At 59.8% G+C, this 18350-nt stretch overlaps 1 protein-coding gene across 1 annotated transcript in view; it reads left to right on the plus strand.

The window, feature by feature from the left end:
- Positions 1-13298: 13298 nt before the first annotated feature.
- Positions 13299-18350, plus strand: part of AKT1S1 (AKT1 substrate 1) — a gene marked incomplete at both ends in the record, with an annotated part of 6203 nt that continues 1151 nt past the window's right edge. The window contains 3 exons of the mRNA XM_084275238.1: positions 13299-13707; positions 16499-16570; positions 18309-18345. Coding sequence (XP_084131364.1) covers positions 13299-13707; positions 16499-16570; positions 18309-18345 — 518 coding nt within the window. The remainder of the gene's footprint in view (positions 13708-16498; positions 16571-18308; positions 18346-18350) is intronic.

Below are 18350 nucleotides of genomic sequence, written 5' to 3' on the forward strand. Positions count from 1 at the left end.
CTGGCCCGGTGAAGCAGCTCCACCTAAACAGCTGGCATGCTTAGAGGTGAACACCTCCTGGATTAACCTGCTGTTTTCTCCACCTGCACAGGATTTCCACATTTGTTTCTGACCGGTCTCTCATGCTCAGCACTGACCTCCTGCTTTCTGCATGAGTAAATCTTTCCAGAGCATCTTTCCCAACACGCCGAGGATGCCCCCTGCGCTTTGGTGTCTCCTCGCCACCCGTGTCGTCAGTCGCGCTTTCTGATCCAGATGGGATCTGAAGCCTTCTCTTAGCTCCTGCATCTGATTCACAGTCATTTGTCCGAGCCTGTATGAAGCAGAAACACAGCAGCACCGTTAACAACTGCTCATCTGCAACCTCTGCTGTTCCTCCCACACCCTGGCACGGTTTCACATCCAGACATCCTTCGGCATCTCCTCCTGAGGGTGCAGGACCCAATGTCACCAACCCAGAAGGGCTGCAGGCCCTTTCCTGCTGTCTTAGGCTCTGGTGGTCATCACCCTTTATAGCCTTCTAGCCAGAACTCTGACAACTGATCGATTACTGTGGTGTTGAGCCACAGCCCTGTAGGCTGGTTTGAGAACCAGGACTCAGCGCTCAGCTCCTTGAGATGGGCTGTACCTTTTCAGTCGAGCTCCGGATTGGAGGCAGCGTGTAGATTTCCCCCAATTCTCTCTGCTTTTCTTCCTCCTCCACCCTTTTCCTTTCTTCCTCTGGAATAATATCAGCCCAGTCCTTCTAGGACTCATCCAGCTCTGTCTCTTCCTCCTCCATGGTTGCAAAGTTGGCCACCTTTCAGAAGCAAAGCACAAGGACTTACGATGGGATGGAAATACCTGGCTGCAAGTGCTGCTATCCTGCCAGTTAATAAAAAAGAGCTATTTATTAAAAGTAGAAAAGCTGGGCATTTGCTTTGGATGAAACACTATCCTGCCACACTGCTTCTGGAAAGCTGCCACTGGAGATCACCGGTCACCCCGGATCTCTTCTGCAGGGGATCTCTGCTGACAGTGTCACTACACATTCCTTTGGTGCTATGCTTATTTAAACAGCTCTCAAAACACATTACAAGACCCTCAGCCTGTGAATCACAACACCTAAAATAAAACCCAACCCATGGAATGATAAGCTGTAACAGTCCCAACTGAAAATGGATTTCAATAACCACTGAAGTGTCTCTTGGATATGAAGATCAAGCTCCAAAAGACAAGTTTGGGTCCAGGAGAGCAAGGAAAGAATCACAGGGGTTGCAAGGGACCTCAAGAGATTGAGTCCAACCCCCAAAAGAAGTGGGGTCAAGGTCTGGGACATGTCTGGGGCAGAGGCTGCAGCAACCAAGAAGTGGCAGTTAGCTGGAGGTCTGTGAGCTCTGCTGGAGCCACCCCTGTGCCAGCCCAGCAGAGCTGGAGCTCCGCTGCCCGCTCTGAAACCCATGGTCATGAATGACCCAAGGTCATTCTCCAGCTGCACAGAGAGCAGAAGCATCCTTGAAATGGTACAAGGATCAGGTCACTGACAAGGAGCTGGGTGAGACGTGCCCATTTCCATTGAGGGATGCAGTGATCCTTAAGGAAGGCTCAAGCCCCTGCTCAGGGGACAGCAGAACTGTAGAAATTCCTGTCCCTGGCAGGAATACCCCAGCACTGTCTGCTGAGCCTCAACTCCTTCCCCAGAGGAATTCTGCCAACATTTCCATAACCATTTTATAATCGATCCCTATCTCATGACATCCCTGGTTCTTTGCCACATCTTTGGGCTAAGAGCTTTTGAGGAAGGACTTGCAGTTTGAGCAGCACCACTGAGCCTCTCTAACTCACTGGGTTGGTTTCCAAATTTGGGACATTTTTGCATTTTATTCACGGCCTCCAAAATGAAATAAACACCTACACGTCTCCCCAGCTACAAAACCCATCTGCAAGCTGCTTTGTAAGGGGCACATCTCATCGGGCTGATTCATCCTGTCTGTCAATGACCTCATTACCACTGCAGGGAGCCACATTCCTGCAGCCCAGTACAGAGACAGGGGGTCTGTACCTTGAACTGTGAGAGCAGCTCGTCGGTGGCACTGGTGGACGCTTCATTTTGTCGTGTCTCAGCCAGATGCAGAATCTCATCAATGTCCATCTCCTACCAGGCAGAAACAAAGTGTGATGAAGTGGAGGGTGCTGAGCACAGCAGGGAACACAAGACTTTGAGAACAGACTCGTAGGGTGCAAGAGCTAAACACACACTGTGCTGATTCCACCTAAATAAACTGCAAATCCCTGCAGGGTGTCATCACCAAGGGCAGGGACCCACTATGCCAAGCAGTGCAAACAAAGGTTATAGAAGGAAGATCAAGGCTGAGCAGCAGGGATCACTTCCAAACAGTGAGCTACAACCAGTGAGCTTCCAAGCAGTGAGCTACTTCCAACAGTGAGCTCTCAAGAAAAGCTGCTCCAGACTCACCCATGCCCTGTTCACCAACCTGCTCTCATGCACAGGGCAAGCACAAAGAAGAAGGAGCAAACACATGTGATCCCCCACACCGAGGACTAGAAACAGCCACACAAACTACCTGAGGTTCTGACTCCTCCCCTTCGAGCTCCTTGAAGAGATCTTCAGCTCCAAACTTCAGAATAGCTGTCAGCTCCTCTTTGCTAAAAGGATTTGAGCTGCAAGAACGAACAAGAAGGCAAATACAGTTTGAGGTGTTGTCAGCACTGCTACAGCACAAAACCTTACACATTTTTTCCAAATTAAAGCCAAGTAGTAATTTATTTTATTTTATTTAAAAAAGCTGTTTAATTAATGTCTTCCCTGCTCTAGCAGAGACAGGTATAGCAAAGGGGACATCCTCTATCTACTCAGGGGAAATGCCCAACTGCAGGTCTCCCAGCACCAGGTTCCCTCAGAGCAGCACGATCTCTGGGAGGAAGGCAGAAGGGAAAACAGGTAATGCATTAAAATTAGGGGTTTCTTTCTATCCATGGGTCCAAATGAATGTTTGCATAGGCCAAACTGGTGAAAGCTGCATATATTTCTTAGCCTTCTGCCCTCTACCCTATCCAATAAGTACTGGGAGAAACCAGTGGGGTGGAGCTGGTTGTGCCACACGCTGCACCAGACATCCCTCCCTCCTGGCACAGTCACTTACTTGGATCGCCCGGAGTTGTTGTCCAGAACAGTCCAGTCAGTGGTGTCCATACCCTGGATTACCAAATGATCCAGCACCATTGTTTTCTTGGCCCTCTCAATGATCTCCTCCTCTACTGTACCCTTTGTGACCAGGCGGTAAATATTCACCTGGAGGGCAAGAAAAGAACAGAGCTGCTTCCTGGAGCTGAACACACTCTGCTGACTGGGCAAGGCACCTCTCACTTGTTTCACAGGAGACTGGTCTGCTGGCATTGCCTCTTCATGTGCAGATGTGGGGTTTTTAGAAGAAGGAGGAGCCCTATTTGTATTCTCAGGGGAACCAGTTCAAATCAGGCTGGTTAACCTTGTAGTGTGCCTCAGCACCGTGTCAAAATGTCCTGAGACAATCACTCTGAACACAAAACAGCACCAAACTCTTCCGTATCTAATAAAACCCTTGGAAAGGTGGATGCTCTACTTTCTGAGGGTTTCAAGGCAAGAAAGAAGAGGGTTCATGAGACTGAGAACTGCCATGCCACTGGTTGGGTTCTCACTTTTGAAGTGTCTGAGAACCCAAATGCAAGAGGCAACCTGGCACCTGGTGCAAATGGGCTAATCTTTTGTTTCCTGACTTTTGAATGGGTTTCCCTTGGGTTGGTAGTAATCCCTGGCATCAGGACTGCGGGCAAAAAGCCCATGTTTTCAGAGGCTCTGGTGAGGTGGGAGCCCATTTAGATGCACAAAACCCTGACCATGGAGAAAACCACCCAAGTAACTCTTCTGACCTGCTGCTTCTGTCCTATCCGGTGAGCTCGAGCCTGAGCTTGAAGATCATTCTGGGGGTTCCAGTCCGAGTCAAAAATAACAACAGTATCAGCAGAGGTCAAATTAATTCCCAGCCCTCCAGCTCTTGTTGACAACAGGAAACAGAAATCCTTGGGGAGGACAAAGCCAAACCAAAAAGGCACCCATGAGTTAGCCAGACTATGACTGCAGAGGTGAAACCGCAAAGATGACGTCACAGCTCTGGAAGGAGACCCAGGAGGACTCTTGTTTGTACTTGTGCTTCTGAAGAAAGCAGGGAAAGGATTTCCTTCCCACACACCCTGGTGACAGAGTTTAAATAACCACTGGTCTTTAAGCCGAGTCCCAAGGTGAGGCAGGGCTGGCAGGTCCCTGTTCCCCTGTGGCAAAGGCAGGCTCAACCCTCAAACCTATAGAGACAAAGCATCCAAGTCCCGTGGATAAGGGAAACCCATGGGACCATCAGGATCTCAGCACACTGCCACCAAAAGCCCCACAGCACAGAGCTGGGAGACCCCACCACCCCAGCACCCGCCATCCCCAGTGCTCCCCACACTCACCGTGGGCTTCTGGCAGCACTGACCAGCCTTTGGGGCTTCTCCATGAGCCAACAGACACGTCAAAGTGGCTCTCTGCTGCCTTAGTGACCAGTACCAGGATCGGGCCCTTACAGGAACCCGAACCTGGAAGACAACACCACCTCTCAGATCACAGACGAGCTGCTGAGCACAAAAGGGGCACTCTAGACCCAATTTGGGGGCAGCAACCAGCCAGCAGTGAGCCAGCCAGCTGCTTGGTTCAGCCAGCACTGGGCCCTGGGCACCCTTCCCTGTCAGTGTCCAGCCAACTGTCTGCCAGGTGATCAAACATTCCCCCACCATGGAAACCCCAGTCCAGTGATAACAGAAACTGCTGCAAGCCCACCAGAGACCCCCTCAAGGAGCACCTCAGCTTCCAGAACCGGCTGCCATGCTGTGACCAGCCCTTCAGAACTGTTTTAACAGGCGTCCTCCCAAAGCAGCCCACACACAGACTGCTGCTCACACAAAGGCAACAGGACAAAGCACAGGAAGCGCCACGGGTTGGTGTCCCCAGCACAGCTTCAAGCCCCGTTTTGGCTGTGCCCATCCCCTGGCCTCAGGCCAGAGCCCGGGCTGCTTTGAGCTTTGTGGTGCGTGGGGACACCATGGACACTCTTCACACTGGTCTGTCCAGGAATGGAGTAATTTTTTTCCCAAAACAGGCTTTTTGCTGGCAACTGGCTGCCCTCTAGAGGGTCCCCACTCCGGCACAGCATGAGGCAGAAAGCAGGGAGCTCCCCAACATGTCCCCTCACTGTGTGAGGCAGGGCTGGGGCCTGCTCCCTGAGGCTCCTTCCCTGCCCGCCTCACGCAGTGGGTCCAGTGGCTGTGATAGAGCAGGGGTCACGCTGGCACCCCACGTTCCACAGGGGCACACAAAAGGGGAAGACACTTTTCTTCCACCGGATTTATTAGCGAGAGCTGGAAGGAATTACAAGCAGCCAGGCTAGACCCAGGCCGGAGAGCAGGGTTGGCAGTATTTGTTTGAGGGCGTAACAGCCATTACCGGCCTCCTCCCACTCTGGAGCCCTTTCTCCAGGCTTTAATTCAAGGACATCAGGACTATTTGCAGCTTTCCTGCAAATTAGTAGTCAGAAGTCATGTGCTTTACCCACAACATTACCAGCTGGGCACTGGGCCACTGTCATTTGTGTTATTTTCACCAAGATGTGAACTGTGTCACCTGAAAAGAGGGCAACTTCTCCAGTGGCACAGAGGACATACACATCTGCACAGCCAGGTAGGCCTGTGCTTGCCCTACCAAGGAAAGGAATCTAGATGGGAAGTGGTTGTGTTTATGGGAGAAGCAGGGGTCCTCTGCCTGGAAGGAAAGCAATAACAGAACAGGAAAACCTTGATTCTTTCTAAACCAGCTCTCTGAGTTTGCAGAGACCTCTCAGGCTCAGTAACACCCACCTCTCTGGTTGCTCTGGGACGTGAGACTGCACATGATGGGTAGGCTGTGATGACCTGAAAGGCTAATGGAAGAGGAACGATACACCACTATAGCCACAGCAAGGACATTGTCCCTACTGCCTGGCTGTAGTGCAGGGAGTGCAGGGGGCACCAGAAAGTGACACCAGAGAGGTGCAAGAGCACCCCCCCAAATCACATCCATTGCTGAAATCGGATCCATTTGTCACTATTAATTTATAATCTGGTAAAATCGAGCTGTAAAGCAGAAACATCCCTCTCAGGAAACTGCCTTGGCGTTTTAGATCAGTAAAACAGCCCCAGTGTGGGTCCCTTCCATGGGGTCAGTCTCTTGGGCCCAGACTGCTTCAGCCTCGTCACCCACGGGGTCACACGTCCCCACAGCAATCCTGCTCTGGTTTGGGCCTCCCTCTCCATGGGCTGCTGGTGCTGACAGGACATTGCTCCAGGATGGGCTCCCCACTGGGTCACAGCATCCTCCATATGTCTCCACCCACTCCAGCGTGGGATCCTCCACAGCCTACGGGGGGAACTTTGCTTCTCCTCATCCTCCATAGGCTGCTGGGGGACAACTTGCTTCACCATGGTCTTCTCCACAGGCTGCAGAGGGGTCTCTCCTCTGGCACATGGAGCACCTCCCGTCCTCCTTCTGCATGACCTTGGGGGGGTGCAGAGCTTCTCACATGTTCTCATTCCTTTCTCTGCTGGTAAAAAGCAGCTGCTGACAGGTTTTTCTGCTATTTAAATATGTTTTCATAGAGGCACAACCACCATCTCTGATTGGCTCAGCCTTGGCCAGCAGCAGGTCTGTCCTTGCAGATCCCCAAAACGGTCCTTGGGGCAGCTGCTTCAACCTCCACCTCTGCAACCTCCAGTGGATCAGCACCAGATGTGCTGCACTGTCAGCCACCTCCCAGATCAGCCATGGCACTGCTTCTCCATCAGGCAGTGTCCTTCGGGGACCACACAGCTGCAGATGACCAGCAGGCTGCTCAGACCAACGGCCACCCAAGGACAACTACAGCTGTTCCTGCCCCACACACATCAGGGGTCAGCAGCAGGACTGCCAGCATCCCTTCCCCAATACCACCCCCTCACAGGGCACTGCAGCCAGTCCAGCCAGTCCTGTGCTGGTAAGCACTTGGGGGCATCCCTGGGCACCGTCAGCCACCCAGGTGGTCCTGTCCCCATGGATGAGGACAGTGTCACAAGCTGAGACATCTCTCCTGTCCCCATGGATGTGGACACTGTCATAGGCTGCGACATATATATGGAAGAGGACAGCTTGCCAGGCAGTGCCATCGCTCTGAGATCTGTTGCAGGGATGGGGGGGACATGACAGGTTGGGAGAGAGGGAGGGAGGAGGGGAAGAAGGGAGGGAGGGAGGGAGGGAGGGAGGGAGGGAGGGAGGGAGGGAGGGAGGGAGGGAGGGAGGGAAGGGTGTTGATTATGGATTTAGAACCATTGATGACTGTTTTGTTCTGGTTTTCCATTAAAAGCCATTTATTCAGAACCATTCTGTGTCTGCAGGGGATGGGCAGGGAGCACCAGAAAATGACCCCAAAGAGGTGCAACAGCACCCCCTGAATCACACCCATTGCTCAAACTGGATCCATTCACCACCATTCATTTACAAACTGGTAAAAACCAGCTCTAAAGCAGAAACAACCCTTGAAGGAAACAATATCGCTCGTTTAGTGGTGAAGGGTGGCCTGAAAAAGGGACCTTGAAGTATCCCACTGTCTTTCCATTCCTGTGGCTTTGTCCAAGAAAGGAGGAGAGGTGGGAGGAGACAGCACAGGCGTTGAAAAGGGACTGGAAGATTAGAAAGAGAGGTGGTTTGATGGATTTGTGAACCCCAGAGGGGCAGATAGTCTTAATTGGTGAAAAGGAAGAGGAGTGCTTGTGTTGCAAAGGTTCTAAGATGAAAAAGAGAGAGTGTGTTTGTTGCTGAAGCCTTGAAAAACTGGCATCAGAACTAGTCTTGGTGAGTCTTAGGCAGGTATCCTGTACTGCAGCGTTGGGCAGGTGGCTCTTCCGAATGTGTGCCCCCTTTAAAGCAGAATCTCTCATCTTTATACAGATCAAATTGTCTAAGAAAAGGGAGGGATCTGCAGATTATTTCCAGGAAGCTGTTTCCATTCACTCCTCCCAGGCAGCGCCTGCTCAGGGACACTCGGGGGGGGGACTTCTGGTGGCCTTTGGGGATGAAGGCTGGGCGTCTTCCTCTCGCTCAGCACGTGCTCTTTATGGTTTTCTCCAGAGTTTCCAAAGCACCTTCCTGCCCTCAGAAACACCTTCCTGCACCAGCTGGATAGTAACGGCTCGTAGCTGAAGGCAAGATGTGCTCTGTCTCTCAATCGGGCTTTGGTCTCCTTCCTTATCACCCCCCTTCTCTTCACCTTTTGCCCTTCAGGCTGTTCCAGTGTTGTGGTTCAACTTTGTAGCTGCTCTGACAAAACAGCTCACACGGCTACAGTCATATCCTACTGGTACCCAAGCCGTGCACATGGTTTCTGTTCTCAGTACACAGATGCTCTTTCTATTCTCAAACCTGGCAAATTCTCCTTATTTTAAAGCCATATTAATTAATTGCCTCTTAAGCTTGAATCCTCCCACCCTCCCCCCCATTTCATTATCCTCACAAATTCCTTTGTGAGCTCCAATGATGCTATTCTGCTTCAATGATTTTTACCTGTCTCTACTGGATGTCTCATTTTATTCCTCCTCCAGTCCTCTGCAGTTGGAGTGGTGTGTTTACACCTCCAGAAAACACATTGAATTACCACACAAGAACCTAAACCCAACACACCTGTCAGTGCAAAGAGCTGCTTGAGCCAGGCAAAGTTTGGGAGCCAGGAAGTAAACTTATTCCAAACCTCTTTAAACCCCCTCGATGTGTCCTCTTGAGCTACTGGGTGAAGTCGCTTTTGTTTGTTTCCTCATATTAATTAAATCTGCTTCAGTTTCCTTTCCTTGATCTATATCTGCACAACAGCTCTGATTTATTCCCATGCACAGCCCCCTTCCTTGGCAGGGAGCAAATCTAACAGGCTCTGCTTTGGTCTAACCACATCCCTGGAGGAGGAAACCTCAGTTTGTAGTCTGGATAGCTAGCACCTCCTGTGTCCTTCTGGAATAACCCCAGGCTGGCATCCTGTCCTGGTTGGGGTCAGGATGGAGTTAATTTCATCTGTAGCAGCGGATGGGATGCTGTGTTTGGGAGTAAAATGGGAGTAGTGCTGATAACACCCTGATGTTTCTAGTTGCTGTCAGACAGTCAAGGGCTTTCTCAGCTCTTCATGAGAAAGGAGGGGCGAAGCCAGGACAGGTGACCCAACTGGCCAGAGAGTATTCCTGACCCAACTGCCCAAAGAGAGTATTCCATGCTAATTCTGTCCTGCCCAGGACATCTGGGGGCTGATGGGAGGAAGAGCAGGGGCGGCTCCGGGACGCGCGGTTCTTGGGGGACGGTCGGGTTCCGGGACGGCTCTGGGTGGCACGGCCTGAGCTGTGGGTTGGGTCAGACACTGCATTGGGTACCAACAGCTTCATATATTCTTGCTCTAAAGTCCTGTCAGCATTGCTATATTGAATCTTTCTGTTATCTTAGTAAACTGTCCTTATCCCAACCCACGGGCCTCTTAGTGTCTTGGTTTTGGGGTTATTTGCCCCTTCCTCTTCCTTTTCCCTTCCCTTGCCTCTCCCCCCCTTCCCTTTCCCCTGCTCTTTCCCTGTGTGCTGTGTGGATCTCAGCTCTCAGCCAGGGTAGAACCACAACAGGTACTTTTATCAATCTCCCACACTGGCTTCTTTTGAATCTTCTCTGGAGCAATCTATACCCCCTTGCTTCTCAAATGCCCTGTGAACTCATGAATCCAACTGTCAATGCTCAAGTTTCTTCCTGCAATCAGCCTCTCCTCCATGTCATGAGAAAAGATGAGATCAGGATGGGCTTTTCGTGCTGGAGCCAGTGCCCAGGGTACATGAGCCTGGCACACGGTGGGTGAACGTTTCCTGCCTTGTGGGAGCACCACCCAAAGATTCCTCTCCATGGGTTCAGTTTTGTTTGTAGTAGGTGTTAGAAATGACAAAAGGTCCTAAAAACAGGACTTAAGGTTAGACAAGTAGTGAAGCAGTGATTTATTACACGTTCTTGCAAGAGCGGGTGACCCAACCAAGTGGGCAGCCCTTTGGTCAGAGCCTGCAGCCTTTTTATCCCACACATCTGTACATGTCCATCACCTGTCCCGCTTCCTGTTAAGATGAGTTCCAAGAGGTGGTTTCCATAAACTCCTCCCAATTGCCTCTGTGCATTGTCCTGTGGGAGTGGTCGTCGGGGGTCTCTGCGATGAAGGTTCGGAGTCTTCCTCAGGTTGAACCTTCCACCTCCTTCCCGTTTCTCCAGAATCCCACCAGCTCCCCCAAGGCGCCTTCATGTCTCTCGGGGTCCTGAGCCCCGTTACCCCTTTTTGTCTTGTTGCCCCCTGAAGTCACACGTCACCTTGCAGCTGCTTCCCTGGCTCTTGACTTTCCAGGGAGAAAGGGACGTGGGCCTGGGGGTGAAGGAAGTCAAAGCTCCAGGCAGGAAAGCTCCAGACAGGTTCCAGTCCTGTGGGTGTTGGTTTTGTAGCCTCTGGAAAGGTTTTTCCACCCCCTGGTCCGAATGAGGAGATTTCTCAGGTGGTATCCAGACCCCACATGGTTTTGCCTGTTGTTTGCCTTGATGTGGTAACTCGTGCCCCGTTGTCCATCAGCACGGTCCAAGCCTGTTCCTTGAGCTCCTTCAGTTCCATCCCCATGTCCTCAGTCAGGATTTAACCCCTCATCTCATCTCATCTCATCTCATCTCATCTCATCTCATCTCATCTCATCTCATCTCATCTCATCTCATCTCATCTCATCTCATCCCATCTCATCCCATCCCATCCCATCCCATCCTATCCCATCTCATCTCATCCCACCTCATCCCACCTCATCTCATCTCATCTCATCTCATCTCATCTCATCTCATCTCATCTCATCTCATCTCATCTCATCTCATCATCTCATCCCATCCCATCCCATCCCATCCCATCCCATCTCATCATCTCATCTCATCTCATCTCATCCCACCTCATCCCATCCCATCCCATCCCATCCCATCCCATCCCATCCCATCCCATCCCATCCCATCCCACCTCATCCCATCCCACCCCATCCCATCCCATCTCATCATCTCATCTCATCTCATCTCATCCCACCTCATCCCATCCCATCCCATCCCATCCCATCCCATCCCATCCCATCCCATCCCACCTCATCCCATCCCATCCCATCCCATCCCATCTCATCATCTCATCTCATCTCATCTCATCCCACCTCATCCCATCCCATCCCATCCCATCCCATCCCATCCCATCCCATCCCACCTCATCCCATCCCACCCCATCCCATCCCATCCCATCCCATCCCATCCCATCCCATCTCATCCCATCCCATCCCACCTCATCCCATCCCATCCCATCCCATCCCATCCCATCCCATCCCATCCCATCCCATCCCATCCCATCCCATCTCATCATCTCATCTCATCCCATCCCATCCCATCCCATCCCATCCCATCCCATCCCATCCCATCCCATCCCATCCCATCTCATCCCATCTCATCCTCCAGGATCAGCTGTGTCTTGTAGCAGAGCTCTGCACTCACATTGAGCCCTTATTTGAGACCAGTAACCCCCCTCCCCTTTATTTTACCCTGAATTCCCTGCAGAGGCTCTCTGAGGAGGCAGCTGAGTCCTGTGAGTCAGTGAAGGAAACAGGAGCCTCTCCCAGTTTGCAAGAGCAACATTTCTCAGCACTTCCCCCGCCAGGATGCGCTGAGCTGCGGCCGGCGCTGGTGCCACCCACGTGTCCACCCCCAGCCCTTCCTGTGGGACCTTCAGCGTCCCTGGCAACGCTGGTTTCCCGGGTCCCACACGGGTCTGGGGGGCTGGACTGGTGTGGGGATGCGCATACTGGGTTGGGGGCGTTCTGTACTGGGTTTGTTGGGGTCATACTGGTGTGGAAGGGGCCTCCCTGCCTCCATTTCCGCCCTCACTGCCTCAATTCCGCCCTCACTGCCTCAATTCCACCCTCCTCGCCCCCACTTCCGCCCTCACTGCCTCAATTCCACCCACACTGCCTCCACTTCCTCCCTCACTGCTTCCACTTCTGCCCTCCCCGCCTCCACTTCTGGCCAACTCTCATCCACTTCCACCCTCCCTGCTCCCACTTCCACCCTCCCCGCCTCCCTTCCGCCCTCCCCGCCCCCATTTCCGCCCTCACTGCTCCCACTTCCCCCCTCCCTGCCCCCACTTCCGCCCTCACCGCCTCCCTTCCACCCTCACCCTCTCCACTTCCTCCCTCCCCGCCTCCCCTTCTGCCCTCCCCGCCTCCACTTCCGCTCTCACCGCCTCCACTTCCACCCTCCCTGCCTCAATTTCCGTCCAACTCTCACCCACTTCCACCCTCCCCGCTTCACTTCCGCCCTCCCCTCCTCACTTCTGCCCTCCCTCCCCCACTTCCGCCCTCCCCTCTCCACTTCCACCCTCCCTCCTCCACTTCCACCCTCCCCGCCCCCACTTCCGCCCTCTCCACTTCCTCCCTCCCCGCCTCCCTTCTGCCCTCCCTACCCCCACTTCCTCCCTCCCTCCCCCACTTCCGCCCTCCCCCTCTCCCCTTCCGCCCTCCCCACCTCCACTTCCAGCCAACTCTCACCCACTTCCACCCTCCCTGCCTCCACTTCCTCACTCCCCACCTCCCCTTCCTCCCTCCCCGTCTCCCTTCCCCCCTCCCTGCCCCCACTTCCGCCCTCCCTGCCTCCCCTTCCGCTCTCCCCGCTTCCCCTTCCCCCCTCCCCGCCTCCACTTCCGCCCTCCCCGCCCCCACTTCCGCCCTCACCCTCTCCACTTCTGCCCTCCCCGCCTCACTTCCTCCCTTCCCCTGCAATTCCCCCCTCCCCGCCCCCACTTCCTCCCTCCCTACCCCCACTTCTGCCCTCACTGCCCCCACTTTGACCCTCACCCTCTCCACTTCCTCCCTCCCTGCCCCCACTTCCGCCCTCCCTGCCTCACTTCCACCCACCCTGCCCCCACTTCCGCCCTCACCCTCTTGACTTCCCCCCTCCCCGCCTCCCTTCTGCCCTCCCTGCCCCCACTTCCTCCCTCCCCGCCCCCACTTCCGCCCTCCCCTCCTCACTTCCGCCCTCCCCGCCTCCCCTTCCTCCCCCCCTTCCTCCACTTCCCCCCTCCCCGCCTCCCTTCCCCCCTCCCCCCTCCCCCTCCCCAAGCCCCGCCCCTTCCGGCGCAGCCCCCCCGGGCTTCCGGCGGCCGATGCAGCCGGGCCCGGAGGCTGCGGGCGCCGCCTGGGCCGCGCTGGTGGCGGCGGCCGAGGGGTTCCGCGGGGCCAGCGGGGCCGAGGTGTCGGTGCTGGCGGCCTGGGCCGGGCCCGGGGCCGGGGCCGGGGCCCCGGGGCCGCGTTACGCGCTCCACGGGCCGGGCCCGCTGGGCGCCGCCGCGCGCCGCTTCCTGCCCCAGATCGAGGCCGCGCACCGCGCGCTGGCGGCGGGAGGGGGGGGAGGGGGAGGGGCCGCCCCGCAACCCCCCCCCCCGCCGGAGCCGCCTCCGCCCCCCCCAGCGCCCCCCGGCCTCACCCCCCCGCTCAGACCAACCCCCACGGAGAGCGGAGAGGGGGGGGAGGGGAAGGGGGGGAGGGGCAGAGCGGCGCCCAGTGACGTCACCGGTTAGTGACACCCCCCCCATCCCCCACCCCACGGGAACCCCCCCCCCCGACCCATCCCCCAACCCCCCCAACCAGACCCCCCCCCCCCCCCCGAGCCCCCGGGACCCCCTGAGCTTTCCCCGGGGCTGGGACCCCCCCTGAGCCCCCCCAACCCCCCCCTTGGGACCCTCCCGGGAACCCCCATGGGACCCCCCCGACCACCCCCCACCAGACCCCTCCAATCCCCCTGGGACCCCCCCGGACCCCCTGAGCCTCCCCCGGGGCTGGGACCCCCCCTGAGCCCCCCCAACCCCCACTAACCTCCCCCCCTTGGGACCCTCCTGGGGACCCCCCTGACCCCCCCACCAGACCCCCCCAATCCCCCTGGGACCCCCCTGGGACCCCCACCCCCGGGACCCACCTGGGACCCCCCTGAGCCCCCCCAACCCCCCCCTTGGGACCCTCCCGCAGACCCCCTGGGAACCCCCTGACCACCCCCCGCCAGACCCCCCCCCCCCGAGCCCCCCGGGACCCCCTGAGCTTCCCCCGGGGCTGGGACCCCCCTGAGCCCCCCCAACCCCCACCTTGGGACCCCCCCGGGACCCCCCCATGGGACCCCCCTGACACCCCCCCCCCAACCAGACCCCCCCCGATCCCCCCGGGACCCCCTGAGCCTCCCCCGGGGCTGGGACCCCCCCTGAGCCCCCCCAACCCCCCCCTTGGGACCCTCCTGGGGACCCCCTGGGAACCCCCTGACCCCCCCCACCAAACCCCCTGTGATCCCCCTGGGACCCCCACCCCCGGGACCCACCTGGGAACCCCCCTGAGACCCCCAACCCCCACTAACCCCCCCCCCTTGGGACCCTCCTGGGGACCCCCTGGGAACCCCCCTAACCACCCCCCCACCAGACCCCCCCTGAGCCCCCACTGATCCCCCTTGGGACCCTCCCAGGACCCCCCCATGGGACCCCCTGGGAACCCCCCTAACCCCCCCCCACCAGACCCCCCCCGACCCCCTGGGACCCCCCTGAGCCCCCCCAACCCCCACTGACCCCCCCCCTTGGGACCCTCCCAGGGACCCCCCCCCCCGGGAACCTGGGACCCCCTGGGAACCCCCCGACCCCCCCCACCAGAGCCCCCGTGATCCCCCCAGGACCCCCACCCCTGGGACCCACCTGGGACCCCCCCTGAGCCCCCCCAACCCCCACTAACCCCCCCCCTTGGGACCCTCCTGGGGACCCCCTGGGAACCCCCCTGACACCCCCCCACCAGGATCCCCCCAGTCCCCCTGGGACCCCCTGAGCCCCCCCAACCCCCACTAACCCCCCCCTTGGGACCGTCCCCCCTGACCACCCCCCACCAGACCCCCCCTGATCCCCCCAGGAACCCCTGAGCCTCCCCCGGGTCTGGGATCCCCCCTGAGCCCCCCCAACCCCCCTTGGGACCCTCCCAGGGACCCCCTGGGAACCCCCTGAACCTCCCCAACCAGACCCCCCCGATCCCCCTGGGACCCCCCTGGGACCCCCACCCCTGGGACTCACCTGGGACCCCCCCTGAGCCCCCCCAACCCCCACTGACCCCCCTTGGGACCCCCCCAGGGACCCCCTGGGAACCCCCCTGACCCCCTCCCACCAGACCCCCCCAATCCCCCTGGGACCCCCTGAGCCTCCCCCGGGGCTGGGATCCCCCCCGAGCCCCCCAACCCCCACTGACCACCCCCCCCTTGGGACCCTCCTGGGGACCCCCTGGGAACCCCCCTGACCACCCCCCCCCAATGACCCCCCAATCCCCCTGGGACCCTCTGAGCCTCCCCCGGGGCTGGGATCCCCCCCGAGCCCCCAACCCCTACTGACCCCCCCCCTTGGGACCCTCCCGGGGACCCCCTGGGAACCTCCATAACCCCCCCCCCCCCCAATGACCCCCTGACCCCGAGACCCCCTGAGCCCCCCTGTCTGGGACCCCCTGACGCCCCCCAATGTCCCCCTGGACCCCCTGACCCCCCGAAACCCTCCTGACCCCCCAGAACCCCTGACCCTGGCACCCCCCTGGGACCCCCCAAACCCCCAGGACCCCCCCAGGACCCCTGATCCCCCTGGGACCCCCTGACCCCCACTGAAGCCCCCCTGGACCCCCTAATCCTCCCCTGCCCCCCCCCGTGTCTGGGACGCCCTGGGACCCCCTGACCCTGTGACCTTTGACCCCCTGGGACTCCTGATACCCCCCAAAAACCCTTCCCCCCCCCCCCCCATTGCCATGACACCCCTGGGACCCCGTGACCCCCCCATGGCCCCTGACACCCCCCCCGCCCTGCCCCACCCCCCCGTGTCTGGAACCCCCCCCAGACCCCAGTGACCTTTGCCCCCCCGACCTCTGGGACCCCCTGACCTTTGCCCCCCAGTGCCCTTTGCCCCCATGACCTTTAACCCCCCCCCACTGCCCTGTGACCCCGCCCGTGCCCCGTGACCCCCCCTGTGCCCTGTGACCCCCCCGTGCCCTGTGACCCCCCCGTGCCCCGTGACCCCCCCCTGACCTGTGACCCCCCCGTGCCCTTTGCCCCCCCGTGCCCCGTGACCCCCCCATGCCCTGTGACCCCCCATGCCCTTTGACCCCCCCATGCCCCGTGACCCCCCCCATGCCCCGTGACCCCCCCATGCCCCGTGACCCCCCCGTGCCCTGTGACCCCCCCATGCCCTGTGACCCCCCCATGCCCTGTGACCCCCCTGTGACCCCCCCATGCCCTGTGACCCCCCCGTGCCCTGTGACCCCCCCATGCCCTGTGACCCCCCCTGACCTTTGCCCCCGGTGCCCCCAGGGCTGTTCCTGATGGACGAGGAGTGGCCGGAGGAGCCGCCCGAGCCCCAGAGCGACAGCGACAGCGACAGCGGTGGGGGGATGGGGGGCTGGGGGGGGGGGCTGGGGCGGCTGGGGGGAGTCTTGGGGGGGCTGGGGGCTGGGGGGGGCTTGGGGGGGCTGGGAGCCAGGGGGTGGTCTTGGGGGGGCTGGGAATTGGGGGTGGTCTTGGGGGGGGCTGGGAGCTGGGGGGTGTCTTGGAGCCGGGGGGGGTGTCTTGTGGGGGCTGGGAACTGGGGGTGGCCTTGGGGGCTGGGGACTGGGGGGGGTCTTAGGGGGCTGGGAGCTGGTGGGGGGTCTTAGGGGGGCTGGGAGCTGGTGGGGGGTCTTACAGGGGCTGGGAACTGGGGGGGGTCTTGGGGGGGCTGGGAGCTGGGGGGGTCTTGGGGGGGGCTGGGAGTCAGGGGGGTGTCTTGTGGGGGCTGGGAACTGGGGGTGGCCTTGGGGGGCTGGGGACTGGGGGGGGTCTTAGGGGGCTGGGAGCTGGTGGGGGGTCTTAGGGGGGCTGGGAGCTGGTGGGGGGTCTTACAGGGGCTGGGAACTGGGGGGGGTCTTGGGGGGCTGGGAGCTGGGGGGGTCTTGGGGGGGGCTGGGAGTCAGGGGGGTGTCTTGTGGGGGCTGGGAACTGGGGGTGTCTTGGGGGGCTGGGGGGGGTCTTAGGGGGCTGGGAGCTGGGGGGGCTTGGGGGGCTGGGAGCCGCGGGGGGAGCTTGGGGGGGGCTGGGAGTGGGGGTGGTCTTGGGGGGGCTGGGAGCTGGGGGGGGCGCTTGGGGGGGCTGGGAGCCAGGGGGGTGTCTTGGGGGGCTGGGGGCTGGGGGTGTCTTGGGGGGCTGGGGGGGCTTGGGGGGCTGGGAGCCGCGGGGGGAGCTTGGGGGGGCTGGGAGCTGGGGGGGCCTTGGGGGGGCTGGGAGCCAGGGGGGTGTCTTGGGGGGCTGGGGGGGGTCTTAGGGGGCTGGGAGCTGGGGAGGGTCTTGGGGGGGGGGATTTTGGGGATCTGTGAGGCAGGGGGGGGCTTGGGGGGCTGGGAGCTGGGGGGGGGAGCTTGGGGGGACTAGGAACTGGGGGTGGTCTTGGGGGGGCTGGGGGCGGTCTTAGGGGGCTGGGGGTGAATTGGGGGGGGTATAGTGGGGCTTTGGGGGGCTTTGGGGGGGCTGAGAGCCAGGGGAGGGGGTTTGGGGGGATTTTGGGGGGCTGGGGGGAAGGGGGGGGGGCTGGGGTGGGATTTGGGGGGGCTATTGGGGGGGTTGGGGGGTATTTGGGGGGGCTATTGAGGGGCTGGGGGGTGGGGCTGGGGGCAAGGGGGGTTTTGGGGGGGGCCCTGGGCGGGGTCTAAGGGGTCTCCTGGGGGGGGCTCTGGGGGGGGTCTAAGGGGTCTCCTGGGGGGGGCTCTGGGGGGGGTCTAAGGGGTCTCCTTGGGGGGGGGTTATTGGGGGGGTCTCAGGGGTCTCCCATGGGGGGGCTCTGGGGGGGTTATTGGGGGGGTCTCGGGGGGCTCTGGGGGGGTCTAAGGGGTCTCCTTGGGGGGGGGGGGTCTCGGGGGTCTCCTGGGGGGGGGGGTTTGGGGGGGGGTCTCGGGGGTCTCCCATGGGGGGGCTCTGGGGGGGGGGTCTCAGGGGTCTCCCATGGGGGGGCTCTGGGGGGGGTCTCGGGGGTCTCCCATGGGGGGGCTCTGGGGGGGGGTGTCTCAGGGGTCTCCCATGGGGGGGTTTTGGGAGGGGGGGGTCCAAGAGGTGTCCCCTTGAGGGGGGGTCTGACCCCGCCCCCCCCCCGCAGAGGGCAGCCCCCCCGAGGAAGGGGCCGCCCCCCCCCCGCCCC

The sequence above is a fragment of the Gallinula chloropus genome (assembly GCF_964237585.1).
Source record: "Gallinula chloropus genome assembly, chromosome: 25".
Lineage (NCBI taxonomy): Eukaryota > Metazoa > Chordata > Aves > Gruiformes > Rallidae > Gallinula > Gallinula chloropus.